The sequence below is a fragment of the Lepisosteus oculatus genome, chromosome 25 (genome assembly GCF_040954835.1).
Source record: "Lepisosteus oculatus isolate fLepOcu1 chromosome 25, fLepOcu1.hap2, whole genome shotgun sequence".
In the NCBI taxonomy this organism is placed as follows: domain Eukaryota; kingdom Metazoa; phylum Chordata; class Actinopteri; order Semionotiformes; family Lepisosteidae; genus Lepisosteus; species Lepisosteus oculatus.
The window spans coordinates 11,110,098-11,125,719 of record NC_090720.1 but is presented as its reverse complement, the minus strand read 5'-3'; the positions used below and the strand labels follow the sequence as shown (position 1 = coordinate 11,125,719).

The following is a 15,622-nucleotide window of genomic DNA, read 5'->3' as shown; positions in this document are numbered from 1 at the left end:
ATTGTGTGATATTTACTACAGTTGTAGCTTTTTAGGTATTGTAATACATACATTTTGATGTATTATTATTGTAATACATCAGTGGCCACGAATGTTTTGTCAGCAGAAAACTCCATTACTAACTGCTGCGCTGTTTGAAATCCTTTAATTACATTATAAATCAAATTAAACAATAGCATTCCTCACTGACAAAATACAAATATGTATGTACTGTAAGTATACATATTTACAGTATGCAACTCGGACTGATATTACATTTTATTTTAGACAAACCAGCCTGCTCATAGCTTGCTCAAAACATTTCAGTTACACAGTCGAGAAAGAATTCTTAAAAAAAAGCTCTTGGCTCGGCTTAAATGTATTGAGTTTCAAGACGCCAGAAATTGGCTGAACGTCAGGACATGCTGTAGTGGTCTAAGTTACCATGGCAACACAATAAAACATACTATAGTTAACATCCACAACTGTCTGCGCCAATGGTTAAAATCTAAAAATGCTTGGTTTAATTCAGCATGGCAGGAATTCTGTAAAACAAAGCATGATTTCAATATATACATTCGAGACTTCTGAGGTAGTCATTTTGGACCAGCATTTAAACCCTTACATGAGGGATGAGTGCCAAAAGGTAGCACCGTCACCTGGTGTTCACATTCACCATGTGACATTCAGAATGTTAATTCAGTTTTCTGTAGGATTCCCTAAAGATGGCAGCCCCTCACTCTCACTTTCCAGCGATTCCCAGGACATCCATGGTCACACTATTGAACAGCCGTAGTTCAATGGCACTAATTTGATTTCTACACCCACACACCACAGCAGTGCCAGTATAGATTTACTGGTCTCCATGCCGGTGCCCTCATGGCATCACCCTTTACACATTTCTCTGAAACTGATTATTTCCATGTTTCGCCTTGAACATGTCCAGAGCTACAGGAGATGAACATTTTATCTGAACGTTTATCCAGGGGCTGAATGCCCTCTTCTTGTCTTGTCTGGAGCCATTTAAACGCAATGTATACAAATAGTAAGATTCAATGGTACAGGTAAATGCACATGTAATGCAAGTTACGTATTCAAACAGACTCAAGGCAGGGTTTTTTAATAACAAACAGGTCTGTTATTAAAACGGGTAGTTTCCTGTATATGCAAAGTATTTATCATGAGGTAAAATGAAAGTGAAAAAGTCTTCACAGGAATTGTGTTATGCAGAACACAGTTGAAATCAGGAGTGTCAAACTCATTTACTGTACCTAATTGTCATAAGCATCATCATAAACATGAAACAGTGTTCTGCTTTTCACAACTGATGTACTCCTAAGGTTACAATGAGTGATACTGGGCAATTTCATTGACCTTGCAAATGTGCTATGAGCTTTATGTAAAAAGGTAATAGGAATTAAATTTTCATTTTGCAACATTGTGCATTACAAACAGATTTGGAGTAGCTAATTATCTTTACAAAATGGGGGAAGAGTGTATCTTAACAAAAAGTGGGAAACTGTGCATCTGAAATGCACATTCTCTGCTTCAGGGACTGATGAAACACCTGTGAAAACGGAGAAGCAGTTCACCTTGTTTCAGACTTCGCAGTTTTGTGTTTGTAACAAGAAAACAAAAAAAGCAAAAAAGCCAGGTTAAAGGGATGTGTATGTGACAAAAGATAAACATTGAAAATTAGGGAAACTATTTGTTCGATATTTGCCATTTAAAGCCAGGAGAATTAACTTAATTAAACAAGTTCAAACCAGATCTGGGACATGATCAAAGAGAAGCACTGCGCTTGGATAAAGATAGAGAATACGGAAAGTGCCGTGTGTGAGACAGGTACACTAGCATCACTAAGGTGGGCTTCACCTGTGGGCTATGCTGGTTCAGACAAGACATGAATCACATCCTCGTTGATGGCTCTGACTGCCATACAGCCCAGACAGGTGGATTCAGTGGGACATCCTGCAGGCAGTATATTTGAAATTAAAACATACATTTATATGAAAACAATGGACTCACTAGATCATGTCTATTTCTGAAGTGTAGAAAGGGCAAGAGAAAAACGTAAAAAAAATATCAGGTGAGAACATTCAGAGGCGATTCCAAGCAGGTGCAACTTCAACATCCTAAAGCCTTTTTCCTCACTGCAGATAAAAGTGCATACAGTGTTGTCGTCTCAACAATTTCAAAAACGTGTTTTCTGTCAAAAACCCGAAATCCACTGAACACTTCTGATGACACAGGAGATCACAAAAAAGAAATAGCCCCTCATTTACAAAAAAAGACCCTTCAGTAAACAGATTTAGGTCATTTTATAGTCCAGAAACTTCCATAATGTAAACTTCCAAAGATTTGTTTTCCAAAAAAAAAATGTTTAGTCCAGGGAAACAACGTCACAGGGATTGTTCTTTTCAAAACTCAGTTATAATCAGGGATAATTTTAATGGGAATGGCAAGTCGCCCCAGAATAATGTGGAGAGAGGGATCCTGTTTTTGTCTCTTCCTGGGTTTCTGTCTTCCTTGAAGTAGCTTGAGTAGATCCAGGACACTTGTTTTCTGCTGGGGCTTTTTCCTGTTGGCAGCGCTTGGTCTCTTAGCTGTGGCGTGTTTGCCTGTGCTTTTCAGAAGCGTCTTTGTGTTTGCTGGCTTCTGTTTGGTGGGAATAGGTGATTTACGGGAGTCTTTTTTGGGCAATGGAATCTGCCTGGCAGATTCTGTGACTGATTTTTCTGCAGGTAAAGGGGTAGCTAGTGTGTTCTTTTTATGGGAAGGTGGCACCACCTGGTATAGAATGGCAGCTGAAGCATCTCCCCTCTGTCTAGATGTTGAGTGAGGCGCATGATGAGGTTTCTTTAAAACATATGTGGTAGTAATGTTGTGGGGACGTTTTCTACCATTGCTGATCTTTGTCTCTGAATTTTGCGCAGAATTTGCTTTGATGTTGCGCTTTGAACCATTTAAAATCTTGTTTTTTCTAGCTGGAACAGCTTTGGAAGAAGGAGCTTCACTAACTAGTTTTTGTTTCTGTGTTCGCTGCCCAATTTTCGAGTCCAATATGGCCTTTGAAGTGTTTTTTTTGTTTGGCCGAAGAATAGCTGCATTAATTTGGGAAGTGGTTTTTGCCTTTATAGCTTGTTTAGGGAGTGTTACTCTCTCCTGCTTGGCAGTGAAGGTCACTGTCCTTTTGGGTGCAGATGCCAAGTTCTGTGTTGTCCTGGTGCTTGATCTTTTCATCGCTAGAGTAGGTGCAGGAGCTGTAGTGATCAAAGGAGCAAAGTTCTGCTTCAGAGCAGACCTGTTCTCAGTCTGGGAGTGGTGCTTTGACTTTTTGAGCTTGTTGATTTCCTGGGCCAGCGCAGTGAACCCATCGATTAGGATTTCAAACTTTCCTTCCAGTCGGGTCAGCCTGGACTCCATTTCGGCATAATTCCTCTCCAGCTCTTTTACCTTATCTTGCTTTTGAGAGGCTGGCAGGATGTCGGTCAGGTTTTTCAGCTGGGAGCTCAGGTAGTCTTGTTTTGTCTTCATGGCCTGAAGGTTTTCTTTCACGTCGAGACTGTTGCTCTCCAGCATGCTCATCCTGCGATTGAAGGTGTTCAAGGAGTGTCGCATCAGAGTATAGAAGCTGCGTGGCCTCAGTTCTGGACAGGCTGTGTACAAGGAGGGACCTTGGGGGGCAGTTTTATTCAGGGTGAAGTTGACTTTACGGATAACTGGGGTGGACTCCTTTATAGGTAGCAAACTGTGATTCGTAGTGGACAGTAAATTCCGAGAAGGAACTCTTGAGTTGTTTGTGTCAATGACAACAACAGCGGCTTCAGACCCCACAGGGCTCTCGTCAAAACCACCATCCCCACTGCTGTCTTGCAGAGAGATCTTCTGGTTGCTGAAATTGTAAACGGCTTCACTGCAATTAACGGGCAGAAAATCTTCCAGCTTCCCACTCCGAAACACCTCCTTGCAGTTTTCTGAGGTTCTTTGTCTTCGTTTCAGAGAATTAAAAACCAAGGTCAATGAAACATCACAGAAGCTACATCACACTTTCAAGGACAATCAGCACATAATGTTAGTGCATTCTTGTTTCTTTCCTGTTGGAGTAATCTTTGCACTCTTTTTGAGTTCCAAAGATTCGCAGGACAAAAAGAAAAATGTATTTCCAGAAACAACACCATTTTGTATGCCAAGAATGTAATGCATTTGGTTACTGGCATAAACACTGCCCATACAACCCCAGAGCTTTCAGTATTAGAGCACCATTAGGCTGGTCAGCATTTCAAGGTGGGTTAACTTTTTATTAAAGCACCAAAGCATAAGCAATATAGATAAAACAAATAGCAAAAGTATGATTCTGATTCTTTGAGACAAAGCTTCTGTGATACAAATTTCAAACCACTCTATTAAAAACTCTGTTTACATTGGAGTCAAAAAGGATGGAGTAGTCTTTTTCTCATATCAGTTTTCTATACATTACCATTGCAATTTCCGGAACACGATTATGAAGAATATTGATTCTGGTGGTTGACACTGTAATCAGTATACATGACCAATTTTTGATGTGTCCAGCAATCCCTCCAAAAAGAGGTGTCTCAGTTTTGTTAAAGAAGCTAAATATACAGTGTGTATATCTACAGTGCTGTTCTCCATAACCTGAATAGTTTGAAAAAACTCAATTGTTCAGGTGATGCTTTAAAAACCAGGAGGCTTCCAGAAAAGCAGAAGAAAGTAAGAACAGCAGATCCTGTGTGGAATGGTGCACTGATCCTACATGAGTCTGTGTGTCGTGAATCCTGAATCAGGAAACAACGGAGGACCATGTGTCTGATGCTGGACGAACCCTGCTGTATGTAGAACTGAGCAAGTGCGATATACATTTTCCAGCATGAAAGTGTTTGTTTTGTATTTTTGAAGCTAGCTGAATTGCCTGCTATTAGTCTAGTCTGCTAGTCAGCTAGTCTAGTCAGCAGCTCAAACACAACCTTGACCTTTCTTTGTAGTGTATTCTGTTTGTGTTCCCTCTGCTGGAACATAAAAAAGCACTAGTTTTGCACCTTATGGCTGTGTTTCTGTCTGTTTTCTTCGGACCCAACTATTAAAATAAAGTACCTCAGTCCCTGGGTGTGTCACAGGAGCCTGTTATAGATTTTAATTCAGCTGTATGTGCCAGCAAAAAGTGATGGCAACAGCTGCCTGGTTTTTCGATATTTTATTCTTTTCTTAAAGTTACAAACTGTCCTAAATTTCTGCATATTATTGTGTAGTCTCAGTGGCAGTTTGAACTTTTGCAATAAATAGAATAAATAACAACTTCAGAAATAAACTAATTTAATGAAAGAGTACTGCTTAAGGCTTGTTCACATTAGTAGAAAACTCAAGTGTTATCCACACAAAGATAAAAAGAGTCTAAGTAACCATAAAGTTGACATCTCCCTGTCTGACATTTAAAAAAGAATACAATTAACTCAACAGTTAATTTGATGTGCCAAGCAGCACATAGGGATTTGTAGCTGTCTGAGACTAGAATTTAAACAGTTGTATGTTTGATCTGATTTGTGCATTTAAACTAAAAAAAACATGAGGGTAGTGTTTACAAACTTAACAGAAATTGTATAGTTCAGACGACATAAAAATCAAGCCCTGATCTACTCCACAGTACCTCATACCTGACAGGCTGTTTGGAAACTGTACTTAAAAGATTTCTAGAGCTTCTACTGCAGAACCACTGTCCTAGAGAGTAACAACACCACATCGACTGTGTGACCATTAAACCTTCCCTTTTCTCTGAATAAAACGTCAAGACACTATAAAAACGTGAAACTGCTTTTAAACCAGCCACACAGGAGAATGAGCAAACACAGCAAACATTAATCTTGAGGACTAAGGAAAATCTTAAAACGTGTAAACGTCTCTGTATCCCCGACTTTCTGTCATTTTGATATACAGTCCTTTGAAACATATTCACACCCTGCCAATAATATCCAACTTTGTCATGCTTAATGTTTTTGATTAAGTATGTTTTTGATTATGTTTATAATTTTTTTTCAAATACAATTATTTTATTGTACACTGTAACGATCAGACTGGGCACTGTTATATGTGAAGGAAGTTGAATGTCAGCAAAGACATTCTTCAAAGCAAAATGTATTGATTGCGTTTAGTATTCAGCCTTCTAAAACAAGTCTCTGACTGACTAATTTCCAATACTTGGCAGAACCTGCTTTGGCAGCAATTCCTGCTGCCAGTACTTTTGGATAGTCTCCACTAGCTTTGCACAGCAAGAGGTGAGAACATGACATCTTCTCCATTCTTGCTTTCAGAATTGCTCCACTTCCACTACTTTTATTGGGAATAGTTGATGCACTGCAATCAGCCAGACTACCAGATTTTGTTATTGGTTTCAGGTCAGGACTTTGACTAATGCACTCAAGAACATTTGCTCTCTTCTTTTGGGAGGCCACTTCAGTGTGCCTCATACTTTGGGTTTCAGGTCATCATCCCACTGAAATGTGAATTCGTGATCTTGAGGTTGTTGGGTGACTTAAGTAAGTTTCCCACATGTCTACTTTGCTCCGTCCAATTTTCATTTCATGTTTCTCTCATTCCCGACAGGCTGCCTAGTCCCTGATGATAAAAGCAGCCCTGCAACATGATGCTGCCATCACCAAGCTAGACAGCTGGGATGGTGCTGGTTGACGGGCTGTATTGGGCTTATGCCAAAAGTAACACTCCATTTTTAAAAGTTCCATTTTTGTTGCGTCTGACCACAAACCCTTCGACGCGTCTGCAGTACAGTATAGCTCATATGAGATTTTAAAGGACTTTTTCTTTGCTTTTCTCAAGAAAGCTTTTCTCTCCACTGGCCCTCAAAGGCCTGTGATGATGTAAGGAATAATGACTCATCGCAAACACAGAACTTTTAATATTTTTCCAACGTCACTGTTGGCACATCACAGTGGCATCCCTAACCAGTTTTGTGCTCTGTGGCTTGGTTTGGAAGGACAGCCTGGTGGACATTAGGTAGTTTCTAGGAAGTATGATGGACATCTCGATTCGTAATGATGAACTTCACTCTACTCAAAGCGATCAGATCTACCCACCTGATCTGAACATCCCTAACACTTTAACCCCGGTTTATTTGAAAGCTCCTTGGACTTAGTGGATTATTTGCTGTATCTGTATGTGAGATGTGGCTTTAAATTCTTTAACTAGCTAAGGGAATGTCTGAGGACAGATGCATTGACAATGCAGTCAATATAAACTGTTTTAATTATGCACAGTGGCCACTATTTCTGTGACCTTTCAAACCATTTCCTATTCTATTACTAGCTCTTAACTATTATACAGTAGCATGTTGTAAGCTTACCATAGCACAGAATAGAATGATCAAAAGCTCTTGTTAAATCAATAAAATAATTGCAATGAATTAAAAGAAATCACAGTATGTTGGTACAGTACATTGGTGCTTTTGAATCTGGGATGACTCTATTTGCACTAGCTACAGGGTCTGTGCTTAGATGATCAAGGCTCAGCCACTTAAAGCTTTGATATGACAATCATGAGTCTTCCCTATTGACCTAAAACTGGTGGATCTTAAAAGCAAACAAAGCAACTGCTCTGAACATTACCTGGAGATCAGCTGAGCCCTTGGTGTGAAGAGGCATTTAGGAAGCCTTATACCCCCCTTAATACTTACTTCAGAGCTTCTCTCAAAATAACAGTCTCGGGCAATCTTTCAAAGCAGCTTGTGGGTCAGAAGATTTCAAGGGAAATCAAGGAATACTGCGCACCATGTTTTTTAAAGTGAACCTCAGGCCTCGGCCTTCATTGACAAGATGGACTTGGGATGGGTGGCAAGGATCAAGTTTTGCGTCTCCCATGCCAGGCTTGAAGACCACAGAATCATCAGGTCAGTGAGAAAGAGGACCAGAGCAATCATGCTTTCCCCAGGTGTAAGAAACAAAGAACAAAAAACAGCTTCCACTCACCCCATTCCTGCGGCTCAGCGCTAATCACTAGAGCGAGAACTTTTAACCCCTCAACCAAGGGGGAGAAAAAGATGGCAGCTTACCTCTCGCACCGTCGACCAGTGAAGCCAGATGGGCAGTTATCACAGGTGGGCTGGCCGTCTGAGTCCAAGAAGCAAGTCCGGGAGAACCTACAGGAGATCATTCGCATATCAGGAAGGGTTCCAACTTTCATTCCAGGCTGCTGCCTCGCTGGGGGATGCACAGCAACTCACTGCAGTACAGGCTGAGCCCCACTGCCCAGATGTCACTGAAAGTGACAAGTACCATCCAAGTGGTGTCACGCACCGTGCCGAGTGCCCCTGGTGTTGCATAGCCAGTAGCCACGCAGGGAGTTCTCAAGTTCCAGTGGAGCATCACCTCCTGTAACCACTGGGATTCTGCAAGCTTGCAGAGACGTCAGTAAGAGACACTATTTCTCCAATCAGTGCGACCTGTCCTGTAAAGCACTGAGGAGCTTGCGGTATGTGAATGCAGTAGATGAGAGAGAGGTGGCCATGATGGGGGATCCTCATTCTTCCTGTCTGGTGCAGGCACTGGAGCTTTAGGCTGAGTAGCAACTGCTTTTTCCATAAAAACGGCAATTCCAAATTAATAAAAAAAAATATGTTAGGCGCCCTTGAATGATAAGCAGAAGATTATGCTTTAGCTTTTGCCATACAGGATTAAGGCAGGGCATACCGTATGGGCGTTGGTTTCAGTTTCATGTCAACTGCTCACATACTTTAGAAGAGGACTTGTTCTCAGTAGGTTCTCTCCTCGATATTAGCAGCTACTTGACACCTTCTTGTGCTCTGTGTTTTGGGTGACAGTTTACAAGTGTTCCTATTATACTACCAGCTGCTATCAACTGTGCTTGGTGGATGTTTCAAGCCCCAGTCCAGCCTCTGAGGTGCGGTTAATGGCCTATGCTGTGTTGTGTAATAACACTTATATAGTGCTTTTCTGGACACTCCACTCAAAGTGCTTTACAGGTAATGGGGATCCCCTCCACCACCACCAGTGTGTCCCCCCACCTGGATGATGCAACGGCAGCCATAGTGCGCCAGAACGCTCCCCACACATCAGCTATAAGTGGGGAGGAGAGCAGAGTGATGGAGCCAGTTCATAGAGGGGGATTATTAGGAGGCCATGATTGGTAGGGGCCAGGGGGAAATTTGGCCAGAGTCAGGACCTCGGTTTTACGTCTCATACGAAGGACGGCGCCTGTTTACAGTATAGTGTCCCCGTCACTATACTGGGGCATTAGGACCCACATGGACTGCAGGATGAGCGCCCCCTGCTGGCCCCACTAACATCACTTCCAGCAGCAACCTTAGTTTTTCCCAGGAGGTCTCCCATCCAGTTACTGACCAGGCTCACACCTGCTGAGCTTTAGTGGGCTGCCAGTTGTGAGTTGCAGGGTGATATGGCTACTAAGAGCTCCTGGTCATTTACTTTGACCAGGTTTCCATTGAGAATATGAACCAATTCTCCTCAATATGAGGCAAGAAACCTTCCTGTCCACTCACTGGTAGTCGGAAGATGTGCCAGGGCAAGGGCAAGGCCTGCAGGCTCCTGGGCTTCCATCTCTGGGGTTGCCATAGAAACCAGGCAGGCAGCTCTCGCAGTGAGGCCCAGCAGTGTTGTGCAGGCATTGCTGACGAAACAAAACCGAAGACAGGAGAATAAACATGGGGAAATCTGTCTAATTCTACTTGAAGATGATTGCTGCCAGGGTCAACAACATTAAAGAGTCAGAAGACTGAGAGTTGCTCTTCTTTTTGCCATGATTGCTAGTGGCTAATCATAACCTAGAATCTGATCTGGTCGAAGTGGCAGTTGGCTTCAGTTTCCCCTTGTGAGGATGTGGTGACCTACCAGGCACTCTCCCGTGTCTGGGTCGCAGCTACTGGCGTGTCCATTGCAGTCACACCTTTCACACGTCCCCAGGTACAGGCCGGATCCAGTACGGATGTACCCGGCGTCACATTCCTGCAAAAGACATTTCACTGGGCTCACTGTACTGTACATCTGATTCGCTGGGCTCACTGGATTGTACACATGACTCACTGGGCTCACTGTACACCTGATTCACTGGGGTCACTGGACTGTACACATGATTCACTGGGCACACTGTACACCTGATTCACTGGACTCACTGCACTGTACACCTGATTCACTGGGCTCACTGTACTGTACACCTGATTCACTGGGCTCACTGTACACATGATTCACTGGGCTGACTGGACTATACACCTGATTCACTGGGCTCACTGGACTGTACACCTGATTCACTGGGGTCACTGTACACCTGATTCACTGGGCTCACTGTACTGTACACCTGATTCACTGGGCTCACTGTACACATGATTAACTGGGCTGACTGGACTATACACCTGATTCACTGGGCTCACTGGACTGTACACCTGATTCACTGGGGTCACTGTACACCTGATTCACTGGGCTCACTGGACTGTACTCCTGATTCACTGGGGTCACTGTACACCTGATTCACTGGGCTTACTGTACACATGTTTCACTGTGCTGACTGGACTATACACCTGATTCACTGGGCTGACTGGACTGTACACCTGATTCACTGGGCTCACTGTACACATGATTCACTGGGCTGACTGGACTGTACACCTGATTCACTGGGCTCACTGGACTGTACACCTGATTCACTGGGGTCACTGTACACCTGATTCACTGGGCTCACTGTACTGTACACCTGATTCACTGGGCTCACTGTACACATGATTCACTGGGCTCACTGGACTATACACATGATTCACTGGGCTCACTGTACACCTGATTCACTGGGATCACTGTACACGTAATGATGGTATATCTGGTTCACTGGGCTCACTGTATATCTGATACAGGTTCTTGTAGAACATATGAACTGCCTGATTAAAAACAAAAAACAAATAGCAACTGTCAACCAGTTCAGGAAGGTGAGAGCACCTGACAGGAAGGTCCTTTGTACCCCTGGGGGCAGGCACACTCTTCCACTTCCAGAGCTCGCTCCTGTCCAGTGGGGTGTGGCACTGCGATGTCCATCCTGATGTCAGCAATACTGCAACACAGACGTACCTCTTACACTGCACAACTCAAAGCTTCCACCCAGCTGGAGGAGAAAGTCAGTGTCCATCAATCCTGGCTCTATAGGCCAGCAAATATATCGCCGGCCCTCTCAAACTGTGCTGTTCAAACTTAGTTCCTGAGATAATTCTCTTTCTGGAAAATGTGTTTGCACATATTTGCATATGTACCAAAAACCTCTTAGCTTGGGATACTTGAGAGCACCCTTGCAGAACTTGATAATGACTTTACTTTATTTGAAATCCTAGGACGTGAGGAGCACAATTGATTACTGTCATCTGTCATTTTGAGAAATAGAACAAAGAAGATAATATGGAACACACTGCCATCTTTTAAACCTGTACTGGTGTAGATTAATTGCATTGATGTTTTACTCTTCACTGAAGTGTTTTGCTTTTCCAACTGGTCCAGTCCTTTCATACACAGGTGTGAGATCCTACAGCCATGCACACGCGACGTGCTGAGATTGGGATGGGGGTCTTACCTGGTTTCGGACATGCTGTCAGCGTAGGTTGCCCGGATCATGAATACCGTGGTGTCTGCCAGTGCCATGAGCAAGTGCTCACGGGTGCAGAGATGTCCGTCGGCACGTTTCCATGCAGACTGTGGAGCAAGAGGGCACGGTTACACACACAGACACTGATCAGAACACATCAACACAAAGGACACCCATTCTCGCACTGCTTTATCCCATACGGGGTCGTGGGGGGGCTGGAGCCTGTCCCGGCAAGCAATGGGCGCAAGGTGGGTCTGCACTCATACCTCCCTCAAGGGCACCGTGATGGTGGTGGGCACCCTGGGCACGGGCTTAGTCTGAGAGAAGTGCTCCAGGAAGATTCCGTTTCCTTGCAGGACCACGTCTGGAGACCCTTCGATCACCCTGGAGCGCTGGCCGGGCTCGTACCGGATCGTGTACCGCAGCTCCCCGCCATAGGAAGTCACCTGAAGCCAAACAGGAAAACAAAAGTGAGCAGGAAGAGAGAAAACGGTACTTAACAGTATAGATTTATATTTAATGATATCCCTTATCACAAAAGCAGGTCCAGCAATATTTTTTCCTCGCGTGTTACAGAGAGAAAGCAGGATGTACCACATCCGTGTATCCTCCTTAATACTATTTTGAATTTTCATGAGCTTTCATTCAGCCATCCACGTAAGGGAGCCAACTCCCAGCCAAGAGCCAACTAAGAGCCTATCCTGCTAGCATAGGACACGAGGCCGGGCTGTGCTCTGGACAGAGACTCCAGTTCACCTGGCCAGCACGTTGTGGATTTTACGGGGGAACTGATGCGCTGAGTTGAAATGCAAGTAAATATGGGGAAGAACATGCAAACTCCACACAGAATGTGGCGCAGTCCAGAATAGAGCTCCAGACCCAAAACGTTTGAGGCATCATAGATAAGCCACTGTGCCCCTCATTAGCTTTAACTTAAAATTTTATAATGTACATAGCATACATTCAAAATTTCATATAATTTAATTAAATTCACAATTTATGCTTTGGCACAATTAATACATAAAATCTAATGATTTTATTAATTGGGCCAAAGCATAAATTATGGATTAAATCCAAAGTACTTAATCTTTTTATCTTCTTCTTCTTCTTAGAGTACACAAAACCAGCTCCACAGATCTGTTAGTGGATTTAGCTCAAGCTGGATTCTCACCACTGTGCCACGCTGTTCTATTAAATTCCATGTGTCTTTGATCACCTCCAAGCCTTGACAGACATGCTGCTTGTACAGTAGGCATCTCTTCATCAAGTACTCAGCCACAGCAATGGCAGGAGGACAACGAGAATCAACACATCCAGCCGTGAGCGGGGCAGGCGGCAGTTGAGTGGGTGGAGTGGTAGCTCTGTGGCTCAGGACCTGCTCCTGTGGCTGGAAGGTTGCCGGTTCGTATCCCGCGGCTGGCAGAGGAATCCTACACCGTGGGGCCCCTGAGCAAGGCCCTTAACCCCAACTGCTCCAGGGGTGCCATATAAATAGCTGACCCTGCTTTCTGACCCCATGCTTCTCTCTCCCTCTCTGTGTGTCTCATGGAGAGCAAGCTGGCGTATGCAAAAAGACAAGTTCCTAATGCAAGAAAATGTATATGGCCAATAAAGTGATCTGATCTTATTGTTACCTTATCGCCCCTGAAGCGTCCTGGAAGAACCCAGTAGTAGATATCGCTGGGGATGTTGGCGAAGCTTCTGTACGCCAGCTCTGAGGAGCTCCTCTGAATAATGCCCTGGCTGATGGTCCTGGTGTTTGCACCATTGGACAGAGTAAAGAGCTCCTCCCCATCGACTGCGGCGCGCACCTTTCGAAAGAAGAGCAGGGACTCATGACCTCAGCAGTTCCTGCAGGCTAGACTTCTGTGTGGTTTCACTTGGTCATTTAAGGACTAGATCAAGTGCACCAAACTTAGATAATAAAACCAGAAGGAAAATAAACAAGGTCAAAGATCAAACACAAGTTGGATAAAAAAAGAGGTTGTTTTCACATTTTAGGAGACCACTTTCATTCCATGTAGTAAAAGAAAAAATGACGTCTCTTTCACACTGAGGACATTAGGAGGGACAAGCCACTGTGTTTAATTATATTAAAAAAAGGATGTTGTTTGTATTTATCCAGAGCACCACGCTATTTCAACTTTATGCCAGTGTCATTAACATCATGTGATTTTTGGAAATTAATAAAGCACATAAGCAAGATGGCTGGGTGGTGTGGTGCCTCTGTGGCTGAGGATCTGTGCCTGTGGCTGGGAGGTTGCCGGTTCATATCCCGAGGCCGGCAGAGGAATCCTACTCCGTTGGGCCCCTGAGCAAGGCCCTTAACCCCAAGTGCTCCAGGGGTGCCGTATAAATGGCTGACCCTGCGCTCTGACCCCAAGCTTCTCTCTCCCTGTCTGTGTGTCTCATGGAGAGCAAGCTGGGGTCTGTGAAAAGACAAATTCCTAAAACAAGAAATTGGATATGACCAATAAAGTGATCTTATCTTATCACCTGGAGCTGTGTGGGTACTCTAAAGCTGACAGTACCAAGCTATACCATTACAACTCAGTAGTAATTTTCTACTCTTTCCTCAATTGGCATTCAATCATTTTTGAAAACACTGGGATGTGGAAAAGGCTACAAGCAAGGTCAGGGCACCACAGTCTAATCATCAAGTCAACTGGATAGCCCTGGTCGGTTAATGCACTTTCCAAAATTAAGAATACAGCGCAGCTGCAGAAAAGGGAGAATAAAAACAGTTTCCTTTGCTGAAACCCGAGGCTCCGGTCGGACCCACCTGGTCGCGGCTCCAGGACGAGCTGGCGCACTGGCTGGTGACGCCCATGCAGAAGCACTGCAGGCAGCCCTCCGGATTGGCCTGCGTCAGGTGGAAGGTGCCGATCTTGCACTCGTCACAGAAGGCACCGATGACGTTGGGCTGGAATACAGCGTGCGAGATGATTTTAACGGCCTGCGCTCCCCCTGGTGTCCCCTACTGCTTCCTTCACGAGCGGCTGTTTACCCGTGGGAAATTCGTCCTTGTTTCTAGCTTGTTTTTCAAATATTAAAAGCGTAAAGACTATTTCCGGTGTCTAAAAAGTTTTGCATGTCTGAATAAGAGTGAAAGAAATGATAAGAGTGGATGTAAAGCTGCTGATGTGCTTTTTTTTTCTGTTTAACTTAAAGGTTTTGCTGCCTGTCGTTTCTGATTCGAGTGTGACCCGAACACCGGGACAGAGAAACAGCTGGAGCTGCCTCAGACAGGGCAGGAGTTACCTTGCATGTACACAGCCTGCTGCTGGAGGTCACCACACCCCGGCTGTCGCACGTCGGACCTGCTACAAACGGGCCAGAGAGAACAAAGTCAGCACTACCACAGGAGGGCCAAAATCAAAATGACATTCTGCAGAAGGACCCCCTCTCTAATGCTACAGTATACACGCACAAGTGCTGACGTCCGATTCAGATCTCAAAGTCTATTTTTGTATCAGATTCAGTTTCCCCTCCATTGTCGTTGACTGCCTCCAAGTGGGGTAGAATATTAAGCAATGTTATATGGTTAAGAGAACACATTGCAGTTTTGATCACACTTTGTGACAACAAACTCCCAACTTTATTCCTTCTCACATCTTCCTTAAATATTAGGAACTGCCATACCAGAAATAAAGAAGTAAGTTGATAAAATAATTTGTATTTTAAAAGGGGATAAAGGATATGTTCTTTTAAAGCCTGGGATTTTGACAGATAGGGACAATGGCAGTCTTTTCAGAAAGCCATTTGTTTGTGATGGAGGCCGCTGAAACGCTGCACCAGCACGGAAACACAGGGAACAAGGCACCCTGCAGTGGATCTCAGGGCACACACACACATAATCAGACACTAGCCCTTTCCTTTTTCCCACAAACGCCGACACAAACTAATCATACAATCGTACCTCTCACTCAACACCGCACCTTCTGCTTCCCAGAGAACTTAAGGACTTGCTACCATCTCCACAACACCCAGTATTGGTTTTACCAGTAGAGCTCCCAGTTCTCGCCCTTGA

The 15,622-nt window shown here is 44.1% G+C and overlaps 1 protein-coding gene across 13 annotated transcripts in view; it reads right to left on the bottom strand.

Moving 5' to 3' along the window:
* The window catches only part of hspg2 (heparan sulfate proteoglycan 2), a 222,900-nt gene that overhangs the window by 90,156 nt on the left and 117,122 nt on the right, over positions 1-15,622 (bottom strand). For all 13 annotated transcript variants that reach the window (XM_069183859.1, XM_069183863.1, XM_069183864.1 and 10 more), the window contains 9 exons: positions 14,854-14,915; positions 14,375-14,515; positions 13,227-13,403; positions 11,859-12,038; positions 11,581-11,699; positions 10,959-11,070; positions 9,870-9,983; positions 9,521-9,648; positions 8,054-8,140 (listed from right to left, as the gene is read on the bottom strand). In XM_069183859.1, the coding sequence (XP_069039960.1) occupies positions 8,054-8,140; positions 9,521-9,648; positions 9,870-9,983; positions 10,959-11,070; positions 11,581-11,699; positions 11,859-12,038; positions 13,227-13,403; positions 14,375-14,515; positions 14,854-14,915 (1,120 nt within the window). The remainder of the gene's footprint in view (positions 1-8,053; positions 8,141-9,520; positions 9,649-9,869; positions 9,984-10,958; positions 11,071-11,580; positions 11,700-11,858; positions 12,039-13,226; positions 13,404-14,374; positions 14,516-14,853; positions 14,916-15,622) is intronic.